Source organism: Amphiura filiformis, chromosome 4 (assembly GCF_039555335.1).
Source record: "Amphiura filiformis chromosome 4, Afil_fr2py, whole genome shotgun sequence".
Lineage (NCBI taxonomy): Eukaryota > Metazoa > Echinodermata > Ophiuroidea > Amphilepidida > Amphiuridae > Amphiura > Amphiura filiformis.
Genome location: NC_092631.1, coordinates 76,085,082 through 76,112,019, shown reverse-complemented (window position 1 = coordinate 76,112,019; position 26,938 = coordinate 76,085,082). Strand labels below are relative to the sequence as shown.

At 36.7% G+C, this 26,938-nt stretch overlaps 1 protein-coding gene across 1 annotated transcript in view; it reads left to right on the top strand.

Annotated features, from left to right (window-relative positions):
* Positions 1-26,938, top strand: part of LOC140151417 (uncharacterized) — a 215,047-nt gene that overhangs the window by 173,960 nt on the left and 14,149 nt on the right. The window contains 7 exon segments of the mRNA XM_072173749.1: positions 6,777-7,121; positions 8,409-8,570; positions 11,038-11,277; positions 15,406-15,511; positions 15,933-15,959; positions 18,938-19,109; positions 26,192-26,286. Of these exon segments, the coding sequence (XP_072029850.1) occupies positions 6,777-7,121; positions 8,409-8,570; positions 11,038-11,277; positions 15,406-15,511; positions 15,933-15,959; positions 18,938-19,109; positions 26,192-26,286 (1,147 nt within the window).

Below are 26,938 nucleotides of genomic sequence, written 5' to 3'. Positions count from 1 at the left end.
ATTACAGATTTAAAGGGACACTCTCTGATACTGCAAATAGCAGGTTTATCCCGATTACACCGACAGATTAATACTGAGAAACCATTTGAATGGTTTGGACAGGACTTCCTAACCCAAGTTAGTTCATCTGTGTTAGGTTTCAAGAGGATTAGGGTTCAGGTTTGGGATTATGGATATACTAAGGATTATGACTAAGGTTTGGAGTTTATGAGATTTGGTGTTTAGATTAACATTTATGGTTGGGCTGAGGTGGAGAATTCCCTTAATTAAGGTGAAGAATTTGGTGTTCCCTGAAATTGCTCATATCATTAGGCTGTCCCAGTTTAATTTCATTCACCCCCTTTTGGAAGACATGACCTTAATTTTCCACAAAGGGAGTGTGAATATAGGGTTACATGAATGGGTGACTGTATTTGAAATCTACACCCCCTGCATGGGAGATCAGGTCATGCCTTCCATAGGGGGTGTATGGATTTCAACTGGAATTACCCAGTTTCTCTAACTGGAGGGTTTCTAGACAAAATTAGAGAATTATGATGTTGCTCTTTGCCATAAACAGTGAAAAAGTCTAATGTCTTTAATAATAGTATGCATTTTTTATACTAGCTGCTGTCCTAGTAATAACGAATGCATCCACAGTGGACTGGACATGAGTCACTCGTAGACAATTTTTCTTAATTATTTACTTGAAGTAGCCTTTTCTTGAACTTAGTATTTATAAATAACAATTTATTGAATGATAGATAACATTTAGAACGAGCGGTAAACTGTAATTTATTTTTGGATGATGACATACTGTGAAAGATTGACGCAAGGAGTTGCTTGAAAGTACCAAGTGATTTTGTATGCTATTGCTTAGTAATATTTAATAATGTATAAACAGCACTTTTCAGATATCAAATTTTGTTCTTCATCTCACATATCATGCGGTTAAACCCTAAAACAGATAATGAATGTAAAGCATAGAAATGACAAGGAAGCTTTCAATATATTTAACAAAATATTATATGTATGAAATTCATTGCCACATTTAGCTGATTGAATAACAAGACATTTTACATTGGATGGAATTCATTACAACATATGAAATGTCACATGCATGCTTACATTCATATTCAATAGCATAGGGCAAAACATATGGAGTTGGTTACTCCTATACAATATATAGCATTCACAAAGTAGATAATATTGGATTACTGGAGGGCGATACTGGTATTAACCTCGGTGGCCTACATAGTGAAGGGAAGAGCCGGAGACAGATATAGTCAGGGCTTATTTTCAGAGTTGAATGAATTTGACTTCCGTTTTTCCTTCACACTTTTTCAATTTAGTATTAACCTCAGTTGTATGGATCAGCTATGTACCAAGGCTGTTATAGAATGGAGTAAATGTTACTTCCGTTCAGGTTATTCTGGTTTTAGTGCGTTTTAGTTCATGTTTGTATGATTGCACAAATGTTGCCTTGTCTGTGATAATGCAGAGAAGATATCGACTGCTCAGTGCTTGAAGTGGGTAAGTGCAATAGCTGCCCTGTGAACATTTGGCATGTTTACTCACTGTGTATTGTATTCATCTACACATGGCAGCTACACATAGCAGCTATTGGACATGCCCACTTGTGGCACTGAGCAATCGATATCTTACACTTCCTATAATGCATTTCTCCCATTTCAATTTTCTGTACTGATTTGCTATCTAGTGCAACATATGTCGATAATGACAAAATGTACCTCAATTACAGAGCACATCTAGGTCTTGCAAAATGTGTTTATTTCTTGATTATCGACCCATGTTTAGCCATCAGTCTATTCTCAAAATGAAAGGGAGTGTCATTTGATGAAATGAGGTGATGTATCATGTTGCAAAGGATTCTGGGAAGGGTAAGATATCTTCTCTGGTGATAATGGATTTATCATTTTTGTGAGTTTCCTCATAATACAGATAAATGCTCATAGCCATCAAAAAAGATCTGATGACACAAATTTCAGATTCTTAAACACGTGAGAATGTTCTTGCAATCTTATTGGTTTTTACCTGTGTGATATGACACGATATCACACACCTTAGCACATGCGTGTAGACGTGATACTCGTACACACTATTGGAACCAATCGAATGTGCATAGCAACAACAGGACTGGTCTATTCTAAGCCCTAGGTAATTCCTTGTAAAATATAGGGTTTAATTTAATTAATATTTGGTATACTTATAATTAATATATTTATTTGAATTGAAGTGTTTAAGAATGAGAATAAAGGTATTGTTTTTAGCCGCTGTTGTGCATCTATCGTCTCATATAACACTCGACATCATTATTTTTTGGTGTAAAACAACTCTGCTTCCCTTTGTTGTTTTACTTAAGATAATGATGTCGCCCGTGTTATATGAGATGATAGATGTACTCCAGCGGCTAAAAACAATACCTTTATGCTCTAAATAAAAACTGCCACCCCTAATGATTAGGATAAGGGTAAGGTTTTAGGGATAGGATTAGGTTTGGATGAAGAGATTAGGGTTATGGATTATAATTATGGTTGGGGTTGCAACCACTATCCTACACTTGCTCTAATCTTACATGTTTTAAAGCACAGCAAATGACATATACATCTAGTGTATCGTGTTTCTGTACGACATATGAGAGCTTCAGTACAATGTCCACACTGAAAGTTTGAGTGTGTGTGTTTATATGTTGGAATTCAGTGATTGATTATAAAGACCAGAGAGTTGGGATGCTATATAGCATCAACAAGCATTAGCCGGAACTAATTTGTAAAACAAACTACACATTTCAGTTGCGAGTAGTGCAGATGGATTTTCCCTACTTGAGTTGAAGAGATGGGTCCATGGTGAGATGCGGAAGCAGACTCAATTCATGAAGAAAGAGTGCATAATACTTGTAGATACCAGGAGTCTAGGATATTAGAGTGTTGTTGTTTTTTAGCCGTTGAGCATAATTTTTTTATACCAAAAACAAAATGGAGTAGGTTGGGATTATATTTCCACAGGAGTAAATAATTATACAAGTGGAAGTGTTTATGGGGTGGGCTGCACAGGTTTAGATTTCACACAAAAAACATAGGTATAGATTTTTGTATACATCAGTACATGTATGTTATTACCTAGAAAGGAAAGCAGTGTTACGAGCCGTATTTGACTCAAGGCCAAAATCACCTTTTACCCGAACTCACACGAATGCACAACACAAATACACTGTTTAAGCTAACAAAATCTAAGTCTTTAATTGAAAGCAAGTTTTGTTCGGTACAATATAATGACAACAAATACACATACACAATAATCCAATATAATCACTCTTTAACTAATTAGTACTTAGCCAGCATTCTTCTTCTTGGTGATCATAAAGTTCTTGCAATGTTCTGGACGACTGTTGTAATATATCCCTATTCACTTGTCCTGCGACAATCAGCAAAGTCCTTTGTACACTTGCATTGATAACTCCTTGCGTATAAAATCCTTACACGAAAATGGTTTTCTCTAACCACGCTGCGACCTCCGTGCTCTACTCTCCTTCCCTACACGCCGTGCGCCCTCCCCCTAAGCTAAACTCCTTGCGCCGTTCTCCTATGCTAAACTCCTTGCGCAGTTCTCCAAATTTAACTCCTTGCGCTGCTTTCTCCAAACTTGGTGCTATTTCCACCTTTCACACAATATCTTCAGGAAGCAGGACTGCGATGCAGCTGTCCCCACTTATTTTGACAGTTGCGTTGAATCAAAATACCAGACTTCAGCAAGTCGACAGAAGAATATATTTCCTTTCTTGGAAGAATAACGTTCTTTGACGTATTCTAGATCTTCTCCGACAACACTGGTAAATAGTAGTACTTTGACTACATAAAATATTTCTGGTTTGTAATTTCCTTTCTTTCAAGGAATTGGACTGTAAGCATAGCCCAGATCAACACTATCAACTGTGACAATAATAAAGGCTATTGCAGCCTGTCAGATCTGTATCCAGATGATAATAATTGTAACAAAATTTCATAAAGTCGCCTTTACAATCCGCAGTAGACCCTGATGTCTTACTTTGGTCCATTTTCGTAGCTCGAAATAATAATCATAATTTCAGTCAAGGCTGAACTTGTAGCACTGTAGGAATCCTCCATGGCCACACTTTGTAATACTCTCTGAGTACCCAGCTTAATTATTATTGATCTCTCTTTTTTTGAGAGATAACTACACCAACCACATATTACAATCACATCGATACAGGTCTGCCTAGAATTATTATTAACATTGTGTTTTATCCCCCATCTGGGATTTTCCCAATGTTCTAATCATAGACATAAACATTTCACCTAACATCACTTCCTGTGGGTTTTTCCCATGATGTCATCATCTTTCTTTACACTCTCAGGGATTTCCCCTTGACATAAATAGTCTTGACAAATGATGTTGTTATTGGATTCATCTGGGTTTTCCCCTAGATGTAATAATAAACAAACTATTGCATGATTATAAAGGTAACTTCCCCTATTTCATGATACACAATTATACAGGGTACATCACAGCAGCCATACATATCTGGGGACTGAATCATGATTAGCATATAGGGCTATTACAGTTGAACTCCATACACCCCCTATCAAAGACATGACCTTAATCTTCCACACAGGGGGTGTGAATTTCAAATGGTGTTTACTGAATGGGTGATTCTAGTTGAAATCTATACCTCTTGTGTAGAAGATTAAGGTCATGTCTTCCATAGGGGGTGTATGGATTTCAAGTGGAATAGCCCATTTCTCCCATCCAAGAACTAGTTTCCTCCATCTCATGATTAAAGGTGCAGTGGCGGATTCCATATGGCCTGATCTACATACATATACATGTAGATGCTTGTGGCACTGTTATAGAGCACTGATTTATTTCATGACTACAGACAATTCTAGCAACCAGGACAGAATATATTACCTATTAAATATATTGAAATTGTATACCCAGTGTTTATTAGTTCAGGGCAGAACTTGCAGTGTAAATTTGCTCTTAAGCATTTTTTATCTAAATCTGTGTAGAAGTCACAAAAAAGAAAATGTAATTGGGTTCCTGCCTACCAGCAATGTGTATTTACAAATTTATTTTTATCAAATTCATTCATGTAATGAATATATTTTAGGTATAGTAGGCCCTGTGTGTAGGTTAGCATCTGTAGTTATTTCCATTTCTTTTTATGAACATCTAGTACTTTAAATTACACAATCATTCAAGAAATCATAATAGATCTGTCGCTTGTTTCATTCATCCAACATAAAAATATGTTTATATGCCTATAATTAGCTCTCATAATTTAGAACAAGAAGGTTAATTTCCTGGAGTACATAAGTAGGTCTTTACTCTTCCAGATGACTTAGTACAGTAACTGCCGACTATTGTATCATTATATTGTCATTTTGTCTGTGATGCAAGCTATGTTTCCTGGCTTACGATTAGTAATCAGAACTTCCAGGCTAGAACTAATAAAAAATTGCTTGGATGAGGGAGGAATCAATGGAGGATTGAGTAGACTGATGGAAATCATGGTAATAATGGTTTGCTCAACATAGTCAGTCGCTGCATCTTAAGGTGAATATCCTCTATAGCATATGAAAGTAGAACATTCAAATAAATGCTAGATGGAAATGAATGGTGGATATTGCTTGAATGAATGGGAATGGTTTATGAAATGTCTTGGGCTTACAAGATTAATATAATTGTATAACGTGTGTGTGAGTAGCTTTAAATGGCAAACATTTTTTTCCATTGGGTGCTTTATGTTTTGTATAGTTTGTTAAGGCATATTGATTCCAAAATATTCGGCCATATCCCTAAAGTATGTGAAACAATTCCTTGTGCTCGGGTCTCATCCTCCTTCCCTGCCCAAGCCATTCATACCAGGGCACCTTACCTAGAATAAGCTCACCTTTTACCTATGTCATTAATTTATGGATAGGTGTGCATTAGGGTTAGTTTAATAAATCACAAATACATGTGGTTTTTATACTATACTATTTAGCGTTTTGCTCTAATATCATAAGTGATTATCTCAAGATTCGCTAGACTAAAATCAAAATTTGTAGGACATCGGATGTAGTAGTTGTAGATACTGTACACTTAACAATATAACTGTAGACAGTACTAAAAGCTGAACTTGTTTGCATACATGTACCTGTATTATTTGACTAGTGATTGAGGGCAATATAATAGTTTTATTAGCTACATCTGTTGCACTTTACATACTATATGCTTCCTGCCCTGAGGGCACAAATATTCTGAATGGCATAACCTTTATGACAGTTGTAGGGATGGAAAAACAAAATATTTGCAAGCAAATTATGCGTGAGATATTATTGACAGACAGACAATGTTTTATATGCAATTCTATTCTTGTTATTTTATGTTTTATTTGTATGTTTTTTAAATTACTGTATGGCTGCAAAAGTGATTTTTAATAACACCTGGAATGAATGAATGAATGAATGAAGAAAGAAAGGATAGACAGTGGGTAAAGAAAATAGTGTGGCAGAAAGAGAGTCAGGAGTGATAAGTGGACCAAGAGAAGGGAAAAAGAGGGGGTAAGAGAGAGAGAGGCCAAGGAGAGCACAATGTCTTGCACGTCTCTTCTTCTTGGAAGTACAATGTGGCTTGACAGGTAGATCCCTGCACAGCCAGCTGATGGTATCTTCATCAAGCATTTATCTTGTATTTAAATTTTGTATTCTGTTGAAACAGAAATATATTTTTATTTTTAGTCAATTAATCATTAGATATTTGTAAATTTTCAGGTTAACCTATCGCCAGAATTAGAAAGTTCACCACCAACTGCAACGCAATCACCTGAAAACCATTCATCAGAAGTAAATCAGTCTCCCATCCAGCAATCACCAGAGAGATCATCAAGTAGTCCAACACAAGAATCACCAGCAAGTAGTCCTAGCTCAGAAGAAGCGCCGTCAAATCAAATAGAGGTGGAGGAGTGTTCCAGTCCGTCGGAAGAAGCAGCCGTCTTCAGTCCTGCCCAATTAGCTGCCATCAATAACAGAAATAGTCCAAGTCCTGATATAGAAATTAGATCGCCGACACTACCCACGGCGACGTACGAGGATCCGCCTTTAGAAAACCAAGAAAAGGTAATGGTTTGTGAAGTCAACACTTTGTGTACTTGTTGTTTTAGTCGGTGTAGATACTAGTCACAAATAGGGAATGGAAGATTACTGCATGGAGATTTACACACTCTTTCACTCAATTTTAAGTATACTCATTTGCTGTCTGTTGAGTATACTCTTGTTTGAGTAGAGCAACTCCTACCACCACTCCTTTGAGTAGAACAATTCATGCCATCATAGCCATTCATCAGATATATTACACTAGCATGTAAGTGTAATAAGTCACAACTATTTGTTTTCCATTTCAAGAGCATTGTCAGGTGATTGTCCTTGTTGAGTTGCCTCATTTTCCTCTTGTCAATAATATTATTGTTGGTCTGTTTTACAATTTTTAAAAAATGGGAAAATAATACAAAACAAAGCGCAGTTCTGTTGATGAAAATGACCTTTTTATTCCTGGTTGATTTTTATCCGAGATTTTAACCGGGTGTCTGTTAATATTTGCATGATGACATAGATTCATACTTACATAGTTGGAAAAAATGATTTTGTAACTTGATCAAAGTCTAACTTGCTTAAAAGTCTTGTTTTTCTCCACCCTTGTCAAGCGTAAGTTATAGATACTGTATGCTGCATTCTATCCGCACACATGCATGCTCAATTTGCATAGATTTGCATAGTCATCTATTGTTTGTGCATTTAGTTCTTAGTTTAAGATCTATGATTTTCTCTAAATTAATTCTGTAACATTAATATCTTTCTGCTAACAATGTATCTTACTTACTATGTTCAAAGTTATATTTTCATTTGTAAGTTGGAAAGGAAAGCAACATATTTTAAAGATTTTGTTAGTTATGAAAACTGAGCTGTTACATTCTCCAAGTTGAAAAGCATGCTTTTATTTGGCATGGCAACATAAAGCACATACAAATCTCAGCACTTCAGATCTTTTAAGCACAAAAGCAGAATGCAATTCTCAAGTTTGTTTTCAAAAAGTACAAGCCATTTATTTTCTGAATTGTTTTTCAGCCATATGCTTAGTAGTAAATCTGTTTTTCCGTGTACAAATGAAATTGCTTTCAAGAATATTACAGAAGTGGGAACACTAGAAGATATTGACTGAGCCTAACAAAGTGCTCGTCATTTTGTAGTGTTTCCAAGTTCTTGATAACCATAGTGGTGTTCTTTTTCTAGGGGAAATCTTTTTTGTTTCTTAACTAACTATGTATCCCATAATTCCGATCACTCCACATGCACACCCGTTGCTGGCCACAAAAATTACAATAAATTGGTTACACGCCAACAACGCAGATGAAGAAACCACCCCCACCGCCAGTGGCGCCCCGCCCACCCAAGGATCATGCAAAACGAGGCGGCGAAACTGCACGCAATAAACGAACAACATCCACCACTTCCAGTGCTACAACTAGCCGATCCTCCAGTACTTCAACCAGTCCCCCTGCATCTCCCGAGGTAATATATGAGTGTGTCCCCTTGTTAGCGTATAGTTAATATTAGCCTTGCATACCTCTGTTTGGCTGATTGCTTGGGCACCGTTTGTGTGGATTGCTATATTGTGTGCTTAATGCTTGATGTGGTAAGATTGTAGCATACAACACTCACTTGTATAGGAGTGTGACCCCCGGTAAGCTTTGCTGTTGTATACATGTTGCTTAGAATGTTCTAATACTTTCTTGTTATGAAAAAAATGTTGCTGTTGAAGCAAAAAGTGCGTTGCTGTGATTAAATTTGGCTTTCCCCTGACCATGTAAACTGCTATAAATAATGTCTGCCTTAAGCATGTGCATCAGGTCAGGCTGCTAGAATAACATGCAAACTTTGCTTTTCTGAAAGCTTGTGTCAAAATGCTGTATATAGGAAATGACACTGAAAGATTAGAATCACAGTAAAAAAAAACAAAAAAAACAAACATGCAAGCACCATTCTGAAATTCTAAAGATTTAACAATTATTTTCTCGCACAAATTCACCTTTGTTGCACAGATGTTTACTTCTATTGACACACAAAACCAGTTCCACAAAGATTATTTTCACTGTTGCATTGTTTGAGGTCATTGTGTGTTCTTTGAGAAAAACAAAAGAAAGCAATCACTTGTTAAATTATTCTCAAGTTAAACAATCCCAATTCACAAGAATATTATTAAGCTCAAATGATTGTCACAAAGGTATCAGTTTTCCAAATTAATTCAGAATTGTGTAATTCCGACCAAAAGAGAGATGTTTGTATCATTAATTAAAACAAAAAAGTCCTTGGAGGCCCCAAAATGCACTAATAGCCATAAAATGTGGTTTAAAATCCCCAAATGTTCGGTTCTTCCCATCCTTGGGCTCGGATGATGTGCTCCCCAGGCTTAAAAATTAAGCCTAACAAAAGAATAAGGGTCACTTATTATGGACGCTAATTATGTTGAATACGGTATATTTGCATTCCTGTGCAAATTTTCTTTGAGATGGCACATGCCAAGAAAGTTGTCAACAGGGAGACTTTAGGTAGCCTTAAGCTTACCACATTACATGACCCTGATTTTGTCTTGATTGCTTTGAAATTGGCTACAATTCTTGTTCGCTTGATTTGTAAAGTTTCTTTTATATCATTTTTTAAAGAAAATGAAGTTTTAATTTTGAATCAATTGTATTTTTTGGTTGCTTACTTTGCTCAATAGTTGTTTTTTGCATCTGCCTAACTGCTCGACAACTAAACCTAATCAGCATAATGTGTTAAATAATGCTCTGTAATTGAACTAACATGCATTTTAAAAGCAATATGTGTCGTTATATGTCTAGTACTTTCTTGGTGATTGTCTAATCTTTATAGCTAATCCTGTTTGTACTAAAAAATTGTCTACAATGTTGAAATTAATATTCATCTTAGTGTTTGTATTATCGTATTGTCTGTAATAATTGCCCTGGGCGATGGGCGTGCAATTTTTTGAAAGGGGCATTTATCAAATGCAAATTCTCAGTGAAAAAAGCTAAAAATCAGAGTGAAAATTGCGAAGTAGCACTTGCTTCTGGTTCATTTCCAGTTCCAAATCCTTTATGGGGGCACCCACATAACACTTAACAGCTTAATATTGTGGTAAATACTATGAAATTAGATCTCTAAGTGCATTTTAAGCAAAAATTTGATTTACTTGGTGAATTCTACCTTAAGTTAGCAATGAACTGGATGAAAGTTCAAGTTAGAATAGGTATTATCCATGCACTTTACCGATCGTGACAGCCAGCACCGATGCTAGTTTTAAGCTTGCTCACACAATATGGCATGGAAATTTTGCATATCCGTCACTTTTTCATTAAAAAATGCAGGAGCATTTATTACAGAAAATACGGCATCATAGTCGTATAAATAGAGCCTAGAGACACGGCTTATGAATCTGGGTGTCAAGTTAATATGATTTTAGTATGTTTAGAAATGTCATAACCTTTTATTGACCTATCAAAGCTATGAAACCAATTTGGATTGTGGAATTATTCCTACGCATTACCATTACTTATAACTGTTTGATATGTGTGTGTATCAATTGGGTTCGATATTATTGGACCAGGGTACTGTTTTGAAATTATGCAGCAAGTTTGTTGCTTCAGTATAAGAAAGGTGGCTGTGTAGTGTTGACTGTTGAAATAGTGAATTGTAGTAAATTAAACTTGGGCTGGCCCTTGCAATTACTGCTTTTCATTATCAAAACAGATTCAGATATAAGACATTGTATAGGTATTCTAACTTTAAAATAGAAAGCAGTTATTTCATTTATTGTTAAAGTAAAATTTCAACCTGAATCCTAATTTGGCATAACACATATTTCTTCTTTCCATCAAATTTGTGACTTGATAATGTGTATACATCATGTCATCAAATACTAACATTTACTTCATGTATGTGTATACCACCCACAATGCATCTGTTACCACGGAAACAGAGAAAACCATCGCCTACGCCTCCACCGGTTGCTCCCAAACCCAAGCGGGACATGATGGAGCAGCTCAAAGAGGCGGAGCGAGTACGGAGGGAAGTGCGCGACCTCTCGAGGTTGTCGAGTTGTGATAGCCAAAAGAGTTGGTCGCTAGCGAGTACTCCTAGTCCAACTGCAATATCTCCAGGAATGGTCTCTCCAGGAGTGCTATCTCCAGGGGGAAATCCAGTATGTACACCAAATGTGGTTAGTCAGTGGGTTCATGCTTGAGTTCTTGAGTGAAGAGTCTTGTTTCTCATTTTTATCAAGTTGTTTTCTTGAATGGGTGCAAGCTATCTTTTTGACAGTGGTCTAGTTTGCTATGAATGGTTCAAGAAGTTTTTTAAATATGTAATAAAGGCAATGTACAAAACCTCTTTAGTCAAACTTTTTTAATGTGAAGCACACATCCTCTGCAGGAGGAGTCTTGTGATGTTGTGGTAGACTTGCCCTTATGCAACCTTTGGTGACCTTTAGTTGGAGTCGGAATAGGGCATTGTAAAAGGATCGTAACTCCAGTCCCTAATCAAAATTTAGTTCTGGTGATTTTTTCTGTGAAAGGAAAAGTCCATCGCAATATTACAGAATTCCTATTGATGATGACATGTGCTTCACACTCAAATTCAAGGTTTGTTAAATTTTCAATTTTGAGCCGGAAATTTGTGAATATTGTTTGGGTATATTGCTACCTCCACATATGAACTTACATTAGAATAGGCAATTTTGTAACAATGGCGAGAATAACAACTCATTTACAAGAGACAATGTGCAGCATTCTATACCACTGGCAAATAGTTTTGATGTTCCATTTGGATCATCTTGATGTAGTACATTTTGACCCTATATAATATTTGCATGCTGGTTACCAGTGTTCACCTCTCTGATGTTGTTGTTGGGGAGCCTGATTCCTTCCAACTATGGAGCACCATGCAATCACAAATTTGTCTGTGCATTTTTGTTTTGCTCATTTTGTTAGTGGCTTTTTATACTACTGGGGTAATCCCTAGTGCTAATTCCATAGCAATGGTTTTCAGGTTTTCTTCAAAATATATTTTATTCCATAACATTGACACTAAACTAGTGGCCTAGTTTGTCAGTAGATATGTGGTATTTCCCACAATGTACAGGGAATTGCAAATGCAAGATTGCATATTGCACCTTTTCATACTTCCTGTTAACTCTATTCGCCGTAGAAGTGGCGTAATAATCAGATTTACTACCATAGCAATAGAGGAATATAATTTTGAATATATCGCCCTGCACTACAAGCAGATTGCACTAATCACCTGTGTATGTCATCAAACATAGATTGAATACAATACCGCTCTTTTCAAAGATAATAATCTTACAGGTGCGAGTGACCAGTACATCTGTGGTTCAATGCATAAGAACCACATGAATGTTGTAGTGCAGGGCGATATATTCAAAATTGTATTCCTCTATTGCTATGGTAGTTAATCCACTTAATTAATTACTTAAAATTATATAAACCTATAAAATAAAAATATTCCCAATTCTGTTCACCTTATTTCTGGTTGATACATAATTGTTGCACTGCAGCCAAAGTGACCAAACTCATCTCAAGTCTTATGAAAAATGCTCCAAACCAAAGGCAGATGAGGTATTCAAGGTTGCATAAAATGAACTACAGGCTTTCAGACCCAATATTCCTTATCTTGAGAACCATTGCTATCATATTAATAACATTTGAACCTGTCATGATACATTTTAAAAAGTATCGTTCCATTTGGAGTTTAGTTGAGAGCTAACTAGTTTGTTTCTACCATTAACCTTCCATATTTACATTAACCACCTGTTCCTCTCAAGTATATGTGTGGTTTTCTCACATCTGAGATATAATTTCATGTAATGTGTACCAAATATCCAATTACGTATCTTGTGGCAGACATATAGGAAGAGGTCAAGCAAAATCTGGTAAAAGCAATTTTCATTTTGTTCATGTAATATTATTGCCTAGTTTACAAATTACAGGATAGGTGAAACATATCACAGTTTGGCTTCCAAGATACCATTTATTCCATGTAATTGGGAAAAAATAGAATAGATCTTTTTCCCTATGTCTCAATATGCAGTATTCCAGGGGCTCAAATACTCTCATCTCCGCAAACTGAGTTTCAACTTAATACATTAAACACAATGTTTGAATGCAGGCATGAGAATATTGCAGACAAAATTACCCCTGAAATAGGGCATTGTGGGATATATAGGTCAACAGCTCATGAAAGCTTTCTTTGGCTATGACCCAAATTCAATTTGTGAACATATGCAGGCCTCGTTTTGCTTGATAACAACCTATACTGATACCAACTTTTATTGTACCTTACCCTGTGATAAAGATTATATACAGGAAAGTACAGTACTGTACTTTTTCCAAAACTGTGACCTAAAATGTTTTGGTTGTACACCTGTGCTTGTGTTTACTATAGTGGTCCCATATAAAACAATGTTTCACTTTTAAGCTATTCTGGCCTAGCCTCTGTGTCTCAGTGCAAATGTTGCTGTGGTTCAGAGCTTGCCCAGCAGCAACTCAACTGGCTCGGGGTCAATTCACTAAATTTCAACCCTTCGTATTTCAAGTAACCATTTGCAAGTTACAAATACCCTTTTACTTGTCGTAACTTTACGAAGGGCTCCTGTTGTGAATCCTTATTACTTACGAAGGGTACCAAGTCATTTTAGTGAAATGGATTTTACGATGTGTGTCGTAAGTTATGATTGATTTTGACACTTGCAAAGCTTTGTAAAGTTTAGTGAAATGGACCCCAGATCATTGAAATTAGCTGGATCAGTGCCTTGAGTTGAGACAAGGCTGTATTATAGGGCCCATATTTACTGCTAGATAATTGGGCATATAGCAGCTGTGTTACAACTTGCCCAGTGGGCTATTTCAGTTGAAATCCATAACCCCCTGCAGAAGATATGACCTTAATCTTCCACACAGGGGGTATAAATTTGACATGGAGTCACCCATTCAAGTAACCCATTTAAAATTCACACTCCCTGTGTGGGAGCTTAAGGTCATGTGTTCCATGGGGTGGGGTGTATGGATTTCAACTAGAATAGCACATTAAAAATTCCATTTGTCAGTGGGCAAATACCAATTTCAAGCCCCGATACACAGCTAGATCATTTCATAAGCCAGAACATCTCTGAAGAAACTCACCTTATTTGTTGGAGCACCCCGTACAATATGACATTTATAGAATAGATATTCACCAGAGTATGGCTTAGTAAAGTACCTTGGTGTCAAACGGTTATAACAGTCTGAGCCAAAATGGTCTCATCTCAGATCCACTGGCATAAGTTAACCCACATTTAACAATCATTGGTTAAAAGATGATCTCAAGGTGTGCAGTATGACTGTCTGTACCCAAGACATTCAAAGTTCATCTTTGAATGTAGAACCATATTGGTGTTATAGAACTTTGTCCTGACAGATGAGCATGATCATAGCACCAATATATAGCCTATGGATGTATTTTTGTTTTCAAAGCTCACCACATTTCTGTTACAGTGTGAAAAATATAACATTTTGTGTAACCTTCAATTATAAGTGCACTGGTGTGGTATCCATGTCTGTCTCCCATTGGAACACTATTATGATATTTTGCTATTGTTTGCCTCACACATGCACACTATGCATACTATGCATGGACACTTGTGAAGGTTTATGATATTTTTAAGTAATAAGTACGAAATTATAAAAGTTTATGTTGTTTCACATCTTATTATTGTAAGTGTTTCTATATACTCAATATAAGTGTTTCTATATATATAATTTGTTATTACCTTTACATTCCAATTAGCCTTGTGAGAATTAATGTCTTCTCTTAATATATTAGTGAAACCAATACATGGATTTGGGGTTTCTCTGCCGTATAAAAAGTCAATTTGTGCCAAAATTCTTTCCCACAATGCAGTATGGTATTGCATACATCTATTGCATTGTGGGAAGTAATTCTGCACAAATTGACTTCTGGTAGAGAAACACAAAGTCTGTGTACTGTAGTAGAAGATAAAAAGGTTTAGGCGTAAGTGAAAAGAAATGCGTTTATATTGTAGAATGATTCAAGTTTGTGATACAAACTAATGGTATGGATCTTTCCTCCTATCTCCCACAATGCAACATTCCATAGGGTTGTGTAATCTCATTTCCTTCCACAAATTTGAAGATATTGTCATGCATTGTGGGATATATGATAAAGAAAAAACATAGAAATATACCTTAATGAGGCTCATCAAGATTGAAATGTAATTTGAAATTTCATACTTGACCATTGTAATGATTTTAAGCTTCCTGTGATTCTGTTGCAGTCAATACGAAATGAAGCTGGACAACCAGAGAGATTAGCCTTCAAAGACAAATGGAAACATTTTGAACAACAAATAGACAGTCAGTCGCATTCCACACCTAAACCTGGTAAGATATGATTTTAAACATGGTTAACAGAGAGGTTAGCCTTCCCCGGTAAATTGAAATATTTTGAACAACAAATAGACGGGTCACATTCCACACCTAAACCGGATAAGATGTGCATTTAAACAAGGTCAACAGAGCTGTTAGTTTCAAGATAAATGGAAACATTTTTAACAACAAATAATCAGTCGTATTCCATACCTAAACCTGGTAAGATATGAGTTTAAACAGGGTTAACAGAGTGGTTAGCCTTCCAAGATAAATGGAAACATTCATTGTTTTTTCTCCAATGTATGTCTTTAACTTACACTTTGAACTAACATATATCTTCATCGCCAGATCATCTTTCAATAATATGTGTGTGTTTGTTATCTTAATAACACTGTTCTTCTCTGTCATATATTACATTACTGCCATTTTGCAGAGCCTATAATTAAACCTAAACCAAAAAGTAAGTATGCAAGGGAATATGATATGGAGAAACACAGAATGTACCTCACCTGCTCCTTGCACTCACAGAATCAGTGTTATATTTGTAGTAGTGTGTCTCATTGAAAACATTACCGATATAATTGCAGTAATTAAGTTGAGAAGAAGTTTAGCAGTTGAGTAGTTTTAGATTAGATTAATTTGTACAGGTTTTACCTGAACAGTGAAGTAGACATATATAACATGTATTTAATTTTGAAATTTAAAATTCAGAACGTTATGTTCATGACAAACATTGAATATTCATCTTATAAATATCTTGTTAGCTAAAAATGGCATGAAACTTGCAAGGATATCAAATTTGAGTGAAAAACAATGATTTGAGACACACTACATAAGTGTAGGCTAGCTATGACAACATGCACTAATCCTGGTCAAACCAGTGGTGGACAACAAACAGCTGTTTATGTGTGGTCTCTCACTCCCATGTTACAGTGTTGCTTAACCGCTTCTGTGGTAACTTATTTTGCTTTTTAAACCTTGGATGCAGCAATAGGGACTTTTTCAGATTTGACCATTGGAAATCTAATAAAGATTTTATTAGAGACAAGCTTAGTATTGTATTCTGTATTGATTTTTAAAGATAAGTTGGAAGTTGGTTATTTAACAGCATGTCAGTGTGTAATTTCTTTTTGAGTTAGCAAACCCTCATCACAAACCTTAATGAAATCCCACAAACCAAATTCATATCCTTTACCCTAGCTTGATCCCAACTAAATACTTATGCTCAATTTAATACTTAAAATTGTATTTCTACCTGAAACATTCACAGTCATAGTATTGCTTCCTCAAAGTAGAAACATGAGTATGCATTTTCCAATGGTTCTAGCATCAAGCCTTATTAATTATATATTTGTGCAAGTATACTACTAGGAGGTTAATGCACAGTAACTGAAAGAAGAAGAACTGAACAAGGACAAGACACAAATATATTTTTGAGAGAAAAAATTGTCCTTTTTGTTTTTGCTGGTCCATGAGCTGTTTCCAAGGCTTCATGCAGCTGGTGTAATGAGAACAGGAGATGAAATTTTACTTCATTGATTCAGGAATTAACTGGTTGTTGTTTATCAAAGATAATGATATTTGCTCTAACCTGTTGACATGAAATCACAAAATACTTAAAAAAAAAAAACTTTGATTAATGAAATTGATTAGCATTGTACCAGGTTCAATCTTGCAAATATTTTTCAATGCCTGATCTGCATTTGCCCCAAACCTTCTTGAACCAGAGAGGAAAATTGTCCGATGTGCTAATAAAAAAGGCTTAAGCATTAGGCATTCTGACTTGTCCATGTGTAAGCACAAAGAAGGCACATATGGTATGCATGCATCACAAGTGCCATAAAGCGTAGAGGAAGCAAGAACTATAATACCACTTATCCCCAGTCTTTTTGGTGAACAGTTTATTCCTATTTCTTTGCTTAATTCTTTATTATCCAGCAGTGTGAATGGTTGAATGTGTGAAAGGCAGTTGTGGTTGTTGTTTTATTAATAGCATGGTATATGCTGTTGTGTATGTACTATCAGGACCATTCAAGATTGCAGAAACTTGTTTCACATCAGGTGTGTCCTTATAGAAATATTCCAACCATAGGTCTCTAATAATATTGGGTTTGCCAGGTCTAATGTGTAAAACATAATTGAGGTGTTGGGCAACTAAGTTTGCAATAATACATTAATATGTAAATGAGGCATTCCATCAATGGTATAGCTATGGTCAAACTTGAGTAGAAATAACAAGCTGCACAGTAGGGGCATTTACATTGCAATGTCAATGTAACACGCACACCACTTGGGTGCATGCAGGATTAATTGGGCATTATAAAGTAGTTATTAGTATTTGATTATTAATTATGATGCAAAGTCATCAGTTTCAGCACGATTGTGTATTTGTACATTAACATAGAAAATTTAGTGGAATGCATACAACTTGAAACGATGCATTTTTGGTCCTTATCGTAATTTGAGAAATTGCATTTTTAATTTAATTAATCTTAATTTTGATTGGATATAACCTGATGTAGTGTACAAATTTAGAAATCACTGCCAAATCTGATGTCAGGGTTTGCTTCAAATAGCTTGTATTGAGGACAGCATAAATGGAACTGTCAATAACTATTGCCATTTTATATTGGTAGGAGGAAGAATATGAACCTCATATAGCTTCATGCATATAATGCTTTCTGCAATGGAAAATGTGCCATACAGGATTGTCATGTATATGGATTTTACAGCTATGGGTGAAATCAAATGATTTGCCAGTGCAAAGACCTTTTGCTCTGGCAAACTGCTTGTTCTGATCATTGCATAAAAATTTTTAAAAAATCAGTCACACACAATGCTACGCAGCTTGTTTAGGGAATTAGGCGTCGATGTGATGACAGCATGGTTCAATAAGCCAATCAGAACCTTCCTCCTAAATTATTTATACTGTAAACACTGCCAAATTGGGCAGTGAGAAAGGTCTTTGCAAAGTACTATATAACATCCTAAAAAACTGATTTTGTTATCGGTAAAATTTAAAACAAAAGTTTTATAGAGGCATGTTGAAGAAAGTGGATCCCACCATGTACAACATGCAAACACAAGAGGACACATATCCCTTCTCATCCCCAGTATATCTGATGGATAAATTCTCCTTATTCTGTACCACCCTTTGATGTTAGCTGAATTGAGTTTGTTTTAACTTTATCAGTTCGTTTCAGTCAGCAGTTTTAAGTTTGGTAGACTTTGAAACATTTGCATGGTTTACATACATGTGTTTTATTTTATGATGTTTGTCAGTGAAACTTAGATTACTTTATACAGTTCTTTCTTAATATGTAGACAATCTGTACCATTTATTTTCAGTTAAGTAGACCTCAATGCAACAAGAGTTCCATTCCTTCAGCACATCCACCTATTAGTTGCTAAGGTATATATATTTATTTATTTCTGCAGCCGTTAAGAAAGTCAATCTAGTTAGCGATCAAGATTTACAGAAGATCAAAGAAGAGGAAGAAAAGAAAATGCAAACAATGTCAGAAGATGAGTTATCCAACATCTCAAGAATAACAGGGCTAGAAAGGTCACCCGTTAACAATAGGGAAGATGATTTTGTGTCAGAATCGAGGTAAGTAGCATGTGTGGGTGTGTGTCAGCATTTGTGTCTGTAAATGTGTAAATACTGAGAGATTCATTTTTTCTACTGGTAAATATGCGCAGTCCAAAATAATAATGCTGAATATGGTAATTGATAATAAATTGTGATGTTATTCGCCTACAATATCATGATGCCAATAACAAAATTACATGCGGATCCAATGACATGCCTATATCCAGAAACAATTGATTTACTGTTGCTCTTGTTAATTACAGTTAAGTATTTTTTATAAACAGAAGTACAGTCAAGGCCAATTTGCCTGCCATCTTAAATAAGCTGTATTCAAAGGAATATCATTTCACAATATTACTACAGATTTGAGTTGTTCCTGCAGCATTTTACTATACTCAAGCTTTTGTAGTTTCACAGAGTGTTAGTGGTATATAATTCCAAGTGAACATTTGTTTAATTGTTAGTTTGGAGGAGGGATACAACTGCCGCAAAAGTAGTTTTTGGATTGGTTAAGCAGCTAGTATAGAAATTGATAAACAGTGTCATTTGCTAGCATAAAATCTGTTCACAGCAAGCAAGTTTGAACTAAGCAGCATACGCTTAAAGAAAAAGCAGCTGAAAGACGCCTTTAATTTAGATTCAGATTTTTGAACAAATTCATGCTTCCAGTTGTTCAATAAGAAAGAAAGAAAGAATAGAAACTGCCATTTCTTAATTGTGACAAGACAGACTTTACTGCAAGTTGTTTTGTCCTAATAATATTCTTTGGTTCCTTTATTTGCTTTCCTTTTATTGTGCTGCATGTTGCATCTTTGGCATTCAAGTGGTTATAGTATTTTCTTTAATGAGTGAGTGTCTCCAACCCACCAAGTACTGTGAAGTACTATTTTGTTGAGCGTCTTTGAAGTGTGCATTTTGAGTTGTGTGCTTGCTTACAAAGATTCCTTTGCAGTGCAGTGACTATTAATTGAATGCCGGCCCTGTTTAAGTGATCAGCCTTGATTCAAGGAAAATAGTTGCCTCTGAGGATAGCTCTTCTTACATCCAGATTTAGTTTCAAAGATAATAATTATATATTCATTCAAGTCTTAGTTGTTGTTCATCCATGTTTCATAATATCCACATAGTTGAATAAGAATGACAACGGTATTTTCTGTATATACAACAATTCTTAACAATTCTTGTTTAAAGAAATGTATCAAATGATAAATTCAATCCATTTTTGTGTCAATACAATGCATGTAGACTATCCATGGTATACAACAAGATAACAGTTTATCATATTTCCCAGTATTAGATTTTTCCTAGTTGGTTGCTCAAAAAAGTAGTCTCATTTTTGTGTTCTCTCTTCCTTCCCTGTTTTCCCGTCTTTATACAGTCATTTTTCCTTTACGAGCCCAAGCCTTCCTCCTCCGAATATCCGCACCAAAAAGCGGAGCGTCGGTATAACGAAATGCGATTAAAGAACGAAGGCAACCTCAGCCCGAACAATGAAGAAGGCGAGGAAAATTCAGGGCCGCTGTCTCCGTCCGAACAGAGGGCGCTTTGAGGCGGAGAAAAGGGCTGCTTACGGGCAGCAAGGTAAACAAAATTTCAAACAGAAAATTGTCCCATACACTTGGCATGCTTGGCTTAGGTCTGCCAAAAACTATGGGTGCTCGGGTAGGCTGATTTGTAAGAGTGTGTTTACTAACAATACCTGTTTGCTAATAGTGTTCCATAATTATTTACACGCTTTGTTGTGCACTTACCTTTCTACTACACCTTTTCCTGCTTTAATTAACACAGCACGGTTTTGATCAAAATACGATATCGAATGTATTTAAGCTCCTTATATTAAATTTACTAAGAATTTTTAACATCCATAGGCAACCACTGTTTTGATTTATTGTGCATTAGCCTAAAACCAGCAAATTCTTAGCATTTTTTTGTGGGGAATTTACTTCAGAGTGGTAGAATATACCCCTTATGGGTTCATATCAGTGGGTGTTGCAAGCTCAAAACTTGGGGCCCATAGACTACCCAGGAAAGAAGTGGACATGTGACTCAATTTTGGCATGGGTCACTTGTGGTTGAACATTGAAGAATTAATGTGGTGTTCAAAAACACAATACGGGAACCCTAGCTTTTCTCCCACTTAAATTTAAGGGTTAGGAAACCAGTTTGCTCACACTGTGCTTGAATCACAATTCGCCCGTCTAAATCCTGCAGCATATTGCTGGTACATTTACGCATGCATACATGTAAAAACAAGGGAGGGACATCTTCATGCTCATGCACAGCATTGGCAATATAGTACTGAAGGGAGCCATTCCACGGTTTCAGGATCAAGTTATGTTGTGTGAGTAACCAGCACTTGACTCTTTCTCTCACACATGAAGCAGGTTATTAGAATTATAATATAATGCCAAGGACAAGACCCAAAGTAAACGCCTTGATGTGATATGTGACTTGTTCCATGTTCAAGAGAGAGAGGACATAGTGTTGTTATTCATATATTACATACCTTTGTCCAGACACTGGGGAATAGCCCTAAGGAATTGGACCTGGTTTCTATTCACACCTTTAATTAGTATATTTTCCCGTTTTTGTCAATTAATAACATCTCACAATGGAGGTGTAAAGCTCAGGCTATCCCACCTACCAAAACAAGCCTTACAACCAAATGATAGACTTTTGCTTGCCCATACCCAGCTACCCAATGTTCTACTCTGCTGTACCCATTGTTTTTCCCAGTCAAACCCACCATTTACAGCTGAGCTGAAATCTTAGTGTTATAGTCTGTACCCAAGTACCCATTGTTTTACCCAGTCAAACCCATCACTAGCAGCTCATATCATATCATTAAAAACTCTCATGTTGGGTAGCTTTATAGTCTTTTACCCAACCATATCCATTATTAGCAGCTCCAAATCACAGCATGATATTCTGTACCTAAGTACCTCTTGTTTTACCCAGCCGTACCCATCATTAGCAGCTCAAAATCAGATCATTGAATAGCTTCCTTGTTGGGAAGCTTTATAGCCTGTACCCAAGTACCCATTGTTTTACCCAGCCGTACCCATCATTAGCAGCTCAAAATCAGATCATTGAATAGCTTCCTTGTTGGGAAGCTTTATAGCCTGTACCCAAGTACCCATTGTTTTACCCAGCCGTACCCCTCATTAGCAGCTCAAAATCAGATCATTCAATAGCTTCCTTGTTGGGAAGCTTTATAGCCTGTACCCAAGTACCCATTGTTTTACCCAGCCGTACCCATCATTAGCAGCTTAAAATCAGATCATTCAATAGCTTCCTTGTTGGGAAGCTTTATAGCCTGTACCCAAGTACCCATTGTTTTACCCAGCCGTACCCATCATTAGCAGCTCAAAATCAGATCATTGAATAGCTTCCTTGTTGGGAAGCTTTATAGCCTGTACCCAAGTACCCATTGTTTTACCCAGCCGTACCCATCATTAGCAGCTCAAAATCAGATCATTCAATAGCTTCCTTGTTGGGAAGCTTTATAGCCTGTACCCAAGTACCCATTGTTTTACCCAGCCGTACCCATCATTAGCAGCTTAAAATCAGATCATTCAATAGCTTCCTTGTTGGGAAGCTTTATAGCCTGCACCCAAGTACCCATTGATTTACCCAGCCGTATCTGTCATTAGCAGCTCAAAATCACATCATTGAATAGCTTCCTTGTTGGGAAGCTTTATAGCCTGTACCCAAGTACCTCTTGTTTTACCCAGCCGTATCTGTCATTAGCAGCTCAAAATCAGATCATTGAATAGCTTCCTTGTTGGGAAGCTTTATAGCCTGTACCCAAGTACCCATTGTTTTACCTAGCCGTATCTGTCATTAGCAGCTCAAAATCACATCATTGAATAGCTTCCTTGGGGAGTATTATAGTCTGTACCCAAGTACCCATTGTTTTACCCAGCCGTACCCCATTAGCACAGAGATGTCACATTTCGGATTTATCCGGTTTCGGATTTTGGGGATTAAAAAAAAAATCCGATTTTCAAAAAAAAAAAAAAAAAAAAAAATTTTTAATTTTTTTTTTTTTTAATTTTTTTTCCGCTTTTGGAGTGGCACTATTGTCTTATCTTTCTGCTTCACATATATCAACATCAGCCATATTGTTCATGTAATAAAGCCAAAAAACTTTTTTTAAGTGTGTCTCTTCTCTTGTACATAAGTATAGGAAACTGAAAACTTTAAAGCATGTTTTCTGGAAGAAGGAAGCACTTTATATTAAAAGTGTAGAACAAGCCAGGAGCTTTGAACTGTTCTTTTTACCCTCTGAAATGGCCTTTACTGTGGTGCTAAATGTGCAGAAACCATCTGGCTTAGGGGCTTCACCGACTTTACCGGGCTTCGCCTGATTCCCACCGGGGCCCTTAAGCGGCCCCGGACCCCCGGCAAATCTTCTGCGCGAGAGCTTGCTCACTGCTGCTCCACGCTTCATAAGTTCAGGATTTTTTGGGTCAGCCTGTGACATCTCTGTTAGCAGCTCAAAATCAGATCATTGAATAGCTTCCTTGTTGGGAAGCTTTATAGCCTGCACCCAAGTACCCATTGATTTACCCAGCCGTATCTGTCATTAGCAGCTCAAAATCACATCATTGAATAGCTTCCTTGGGGAGTATTATAGTCTGTACCCAAGTACTCATTGTTTTACCCAAACATACCCATCATTAGCTGCTCAAAATCAGATCATTGAATAGCTTCCTTGTTGGGAAGCTTTATAGCCTGTACCCAAGTACCCATTGTTTTACCCAGCCGTACCCATCATTAGCAGCTCAAAATCAGATCATTGAATAGCTTCCTTGTTGGGAAGCTTTATAGCCTGTACCCAAGTACCCATTGTTTTACCCAGCCGTACCCATCATTAGCAGCTCAAAATCAGATCATTGAATAGCTTCCTTGTTGGGAAGCTTTATAGCCTGTACCCAAGTACCCATTGTTTCACCCAGCCGTATCTGTCATTAGCAGCTCAAAATCACATCATTGAATAGCTTCCTTGGGGAGTATTATAGTCTGTACCCAAGTACCCATTGTTTTACCCAAACATACCCATCATTAGCTGCTCAAAATCGTATCATTGTAAAGCTTCCTTGTTGGGAAGCGTTATAGTCTGTACCCAAGTACCCGTTGTTTTACCCAACCACATCATTATTAATAGCCTAAAAATCACAATAATTATTAGCTTCCTTATTTGGGAAGTTTTTATAGTCTGTACCCATTGTTTCTTTCCAGTCCTAGCCAAAGCTCCAAATAAACTCCAACAAGTCTTTTATTCATGTTAACCATATGAAGTGGAAACTGCAATGTATTTACACATTAACTTTAATTACTTTAATTCATGTACTGACAGTTTTCCTTAGTATTAGAAGCATTTAAACCACTGTTTATTTAAAACCTTTATACAGGTGTGTCCCATACTAGAATCTCTTACTCCTCGATTATTTCATATATATTCTGATGACCTAAGAACATAATTACTTCCATTATTAGATATAATATTGGGCTTTGCAGTTAAATCCACACATCCCCCTATGGAAGGCATGACATTAATCACCCACACAGGGGTGTAGATTTTAAATAGAGTCACCCATTCAGGAAACCCTATTTAAAATTTCACACTCCCTGTGTGGAAGATTGAGGTCATGTCTTCCACAGGAGTTGTATGGATTTCAACTGGAATAACCCATTGTGGTTAAATATAACTTCCTACAAGCGTGATCTCTACTTAAATTCATAAAGACACTAGGTAGTAGATCTAAGTAGATTCTGTGTCATATCATGTGTGATCTCTTCCAAAGCATATTATTATATATTCTGAATAATGTACAATGATTATAAACGTCATGTTTGTAGCAGTCAGTGAACAGTCACTTTGGTATCATGCACATGGTTGGACAACCTGTTCAAATACAGCATTACTTACAGTTAGACTTTCAAATGAATGAACACAGCGTGATGAACACCTGCGTCCCTACCACTCAACCATGACAACATGCCAAGAGGGAGGTTACAGGACACATACAATTACGTGTGTGTCTAAAATGGCACACTGTTCATTCGTTTTTACTGTAGAATTTAAACACTCCTGGAACAGTAACAGCAAGTGCTCATATGACCTTTCCAGATGAATGAAGTCTTGTTGACCAACCATGTGGTACATGATGTATTTAGTTGCAAATGTATTTACTTAATACTAGTAATATCTGAATAAGTGAAGACTTAGATATATGCATTTTTAACTTAGCACTTGAAAGGCACAATTGGCAAAGCACCCTTAAACTATGGCATGATGGGCAACTGCTTTAAAGGGATATGCAGAGATTTTCTGTTCAAAAATACTTTTCTGCTCCATACCATTTTTACAATAAATATTAATATTTTAGTCATAAAACAAGTACCACTTAAAAACTTCCAGTGGTCTTTACGAATATAACACATTGTTAACCAAATTCAACAACCTCAGTTGCCCACTATCAATATCACAAAATTGATCCTGGTCAAAGATTGCTATTTTAGTACAAAATTATTATTTCCAGCTGATTCTTTGTAGGGATGAGTTACTACGGAGGTAATGAATGTAAACATACCAAAAGAGGTTGCACATCCCTTTAAATGCAGCAGATTGGTATGTAGCCATATTTGAATTTTTGGCCCAGAAGACGGTCATTTGATGGTGATCTGCTTGAAGTTTTATGCTGTTTAACTATGTGCATGGACCAGAGCTAGGGTTCAATGCTGGTCTGATACAGTATGATCAAAAGTGATACTGTTGAGGCAATAATCCATACTTGCTTGTATTTTCAAAGAGTTATCATGCGCAGTAAGTCCTTTAACCCATCGCATAGCCCAGACTCATTGTAACTCGAACATATAAATCCTATGGGAAGAGTTACGATGAGTTGGGACTTATGATGGGTTAGGACTTACAATGCATTGTAACTCTGTGAAATCCACCACTGGTATGTATAGTATTTTTGATCACACTATAGACCAGATGCTGTTTGTAACATTGTATTTTAGAAGTCACCTGCATCAAACCGGTCTTGATTCTCCACATTTAATGTGTAATTATGTCTGGTTGTTTTCAGAATGAAATCACTAGAAGATGATGCACTCAAAGCACAGTTGGTACTAGCAAAAGTCAAGGAAGTAGAGGATGACTATCAAAATCAAAAAGACCATGGTAAGTGTGGCCAGGGAGAGTGTTGCCTAGTGGTTAGTGTACATCAAAATCAAAAAGACCATGGTAAGTGTGGCCAGCCCTCCCACTGCTAGGGAGAGTGTTGCCTAGTGGTTAGTGTACATCAAAATCAAAAAGACCATGGTAAGTGTGGACAGCCCTCCCACTGCTAGGGAGAGTGTTGCCTAGTGGTTAGTGTACATCAAAATCAAAAAGGACCAGCCCTCCCACTGCTAGGGAGAGTGTTGCCTAGTGGTTAGTGTACATCAAAATCAAAAAGACCATGGTAAGTGTGGCCAGCCCTCCCACTGCTAGGGAGAGTGTTGCCTAGTGGTTAGTGTACATCAAAATCAAAAGACCATGGTAAGTGTGGCCAGCCCTTTGATGGTTAACTGCTAGGAGAGTGTTGCCTAGTGGTTAGTGTACATCAAAATCAAAAAGACCACGGTAAGTGTGGCCAGCCCTCCCACTGCTAGGGAGAGTGTTGCCTAGTGGTTAGTGTACAAATACAAAAGAAATACATTACTAAAGAATTATATACCATGTATTACACATCATACAAGAACACACCAAAGAAGCACATCTGTGCTGGCCAGCTGCCATGCAGCAGGATTCTATGACAGCCCGCAGATAAAGTCCGCACTGCAGCCGACCA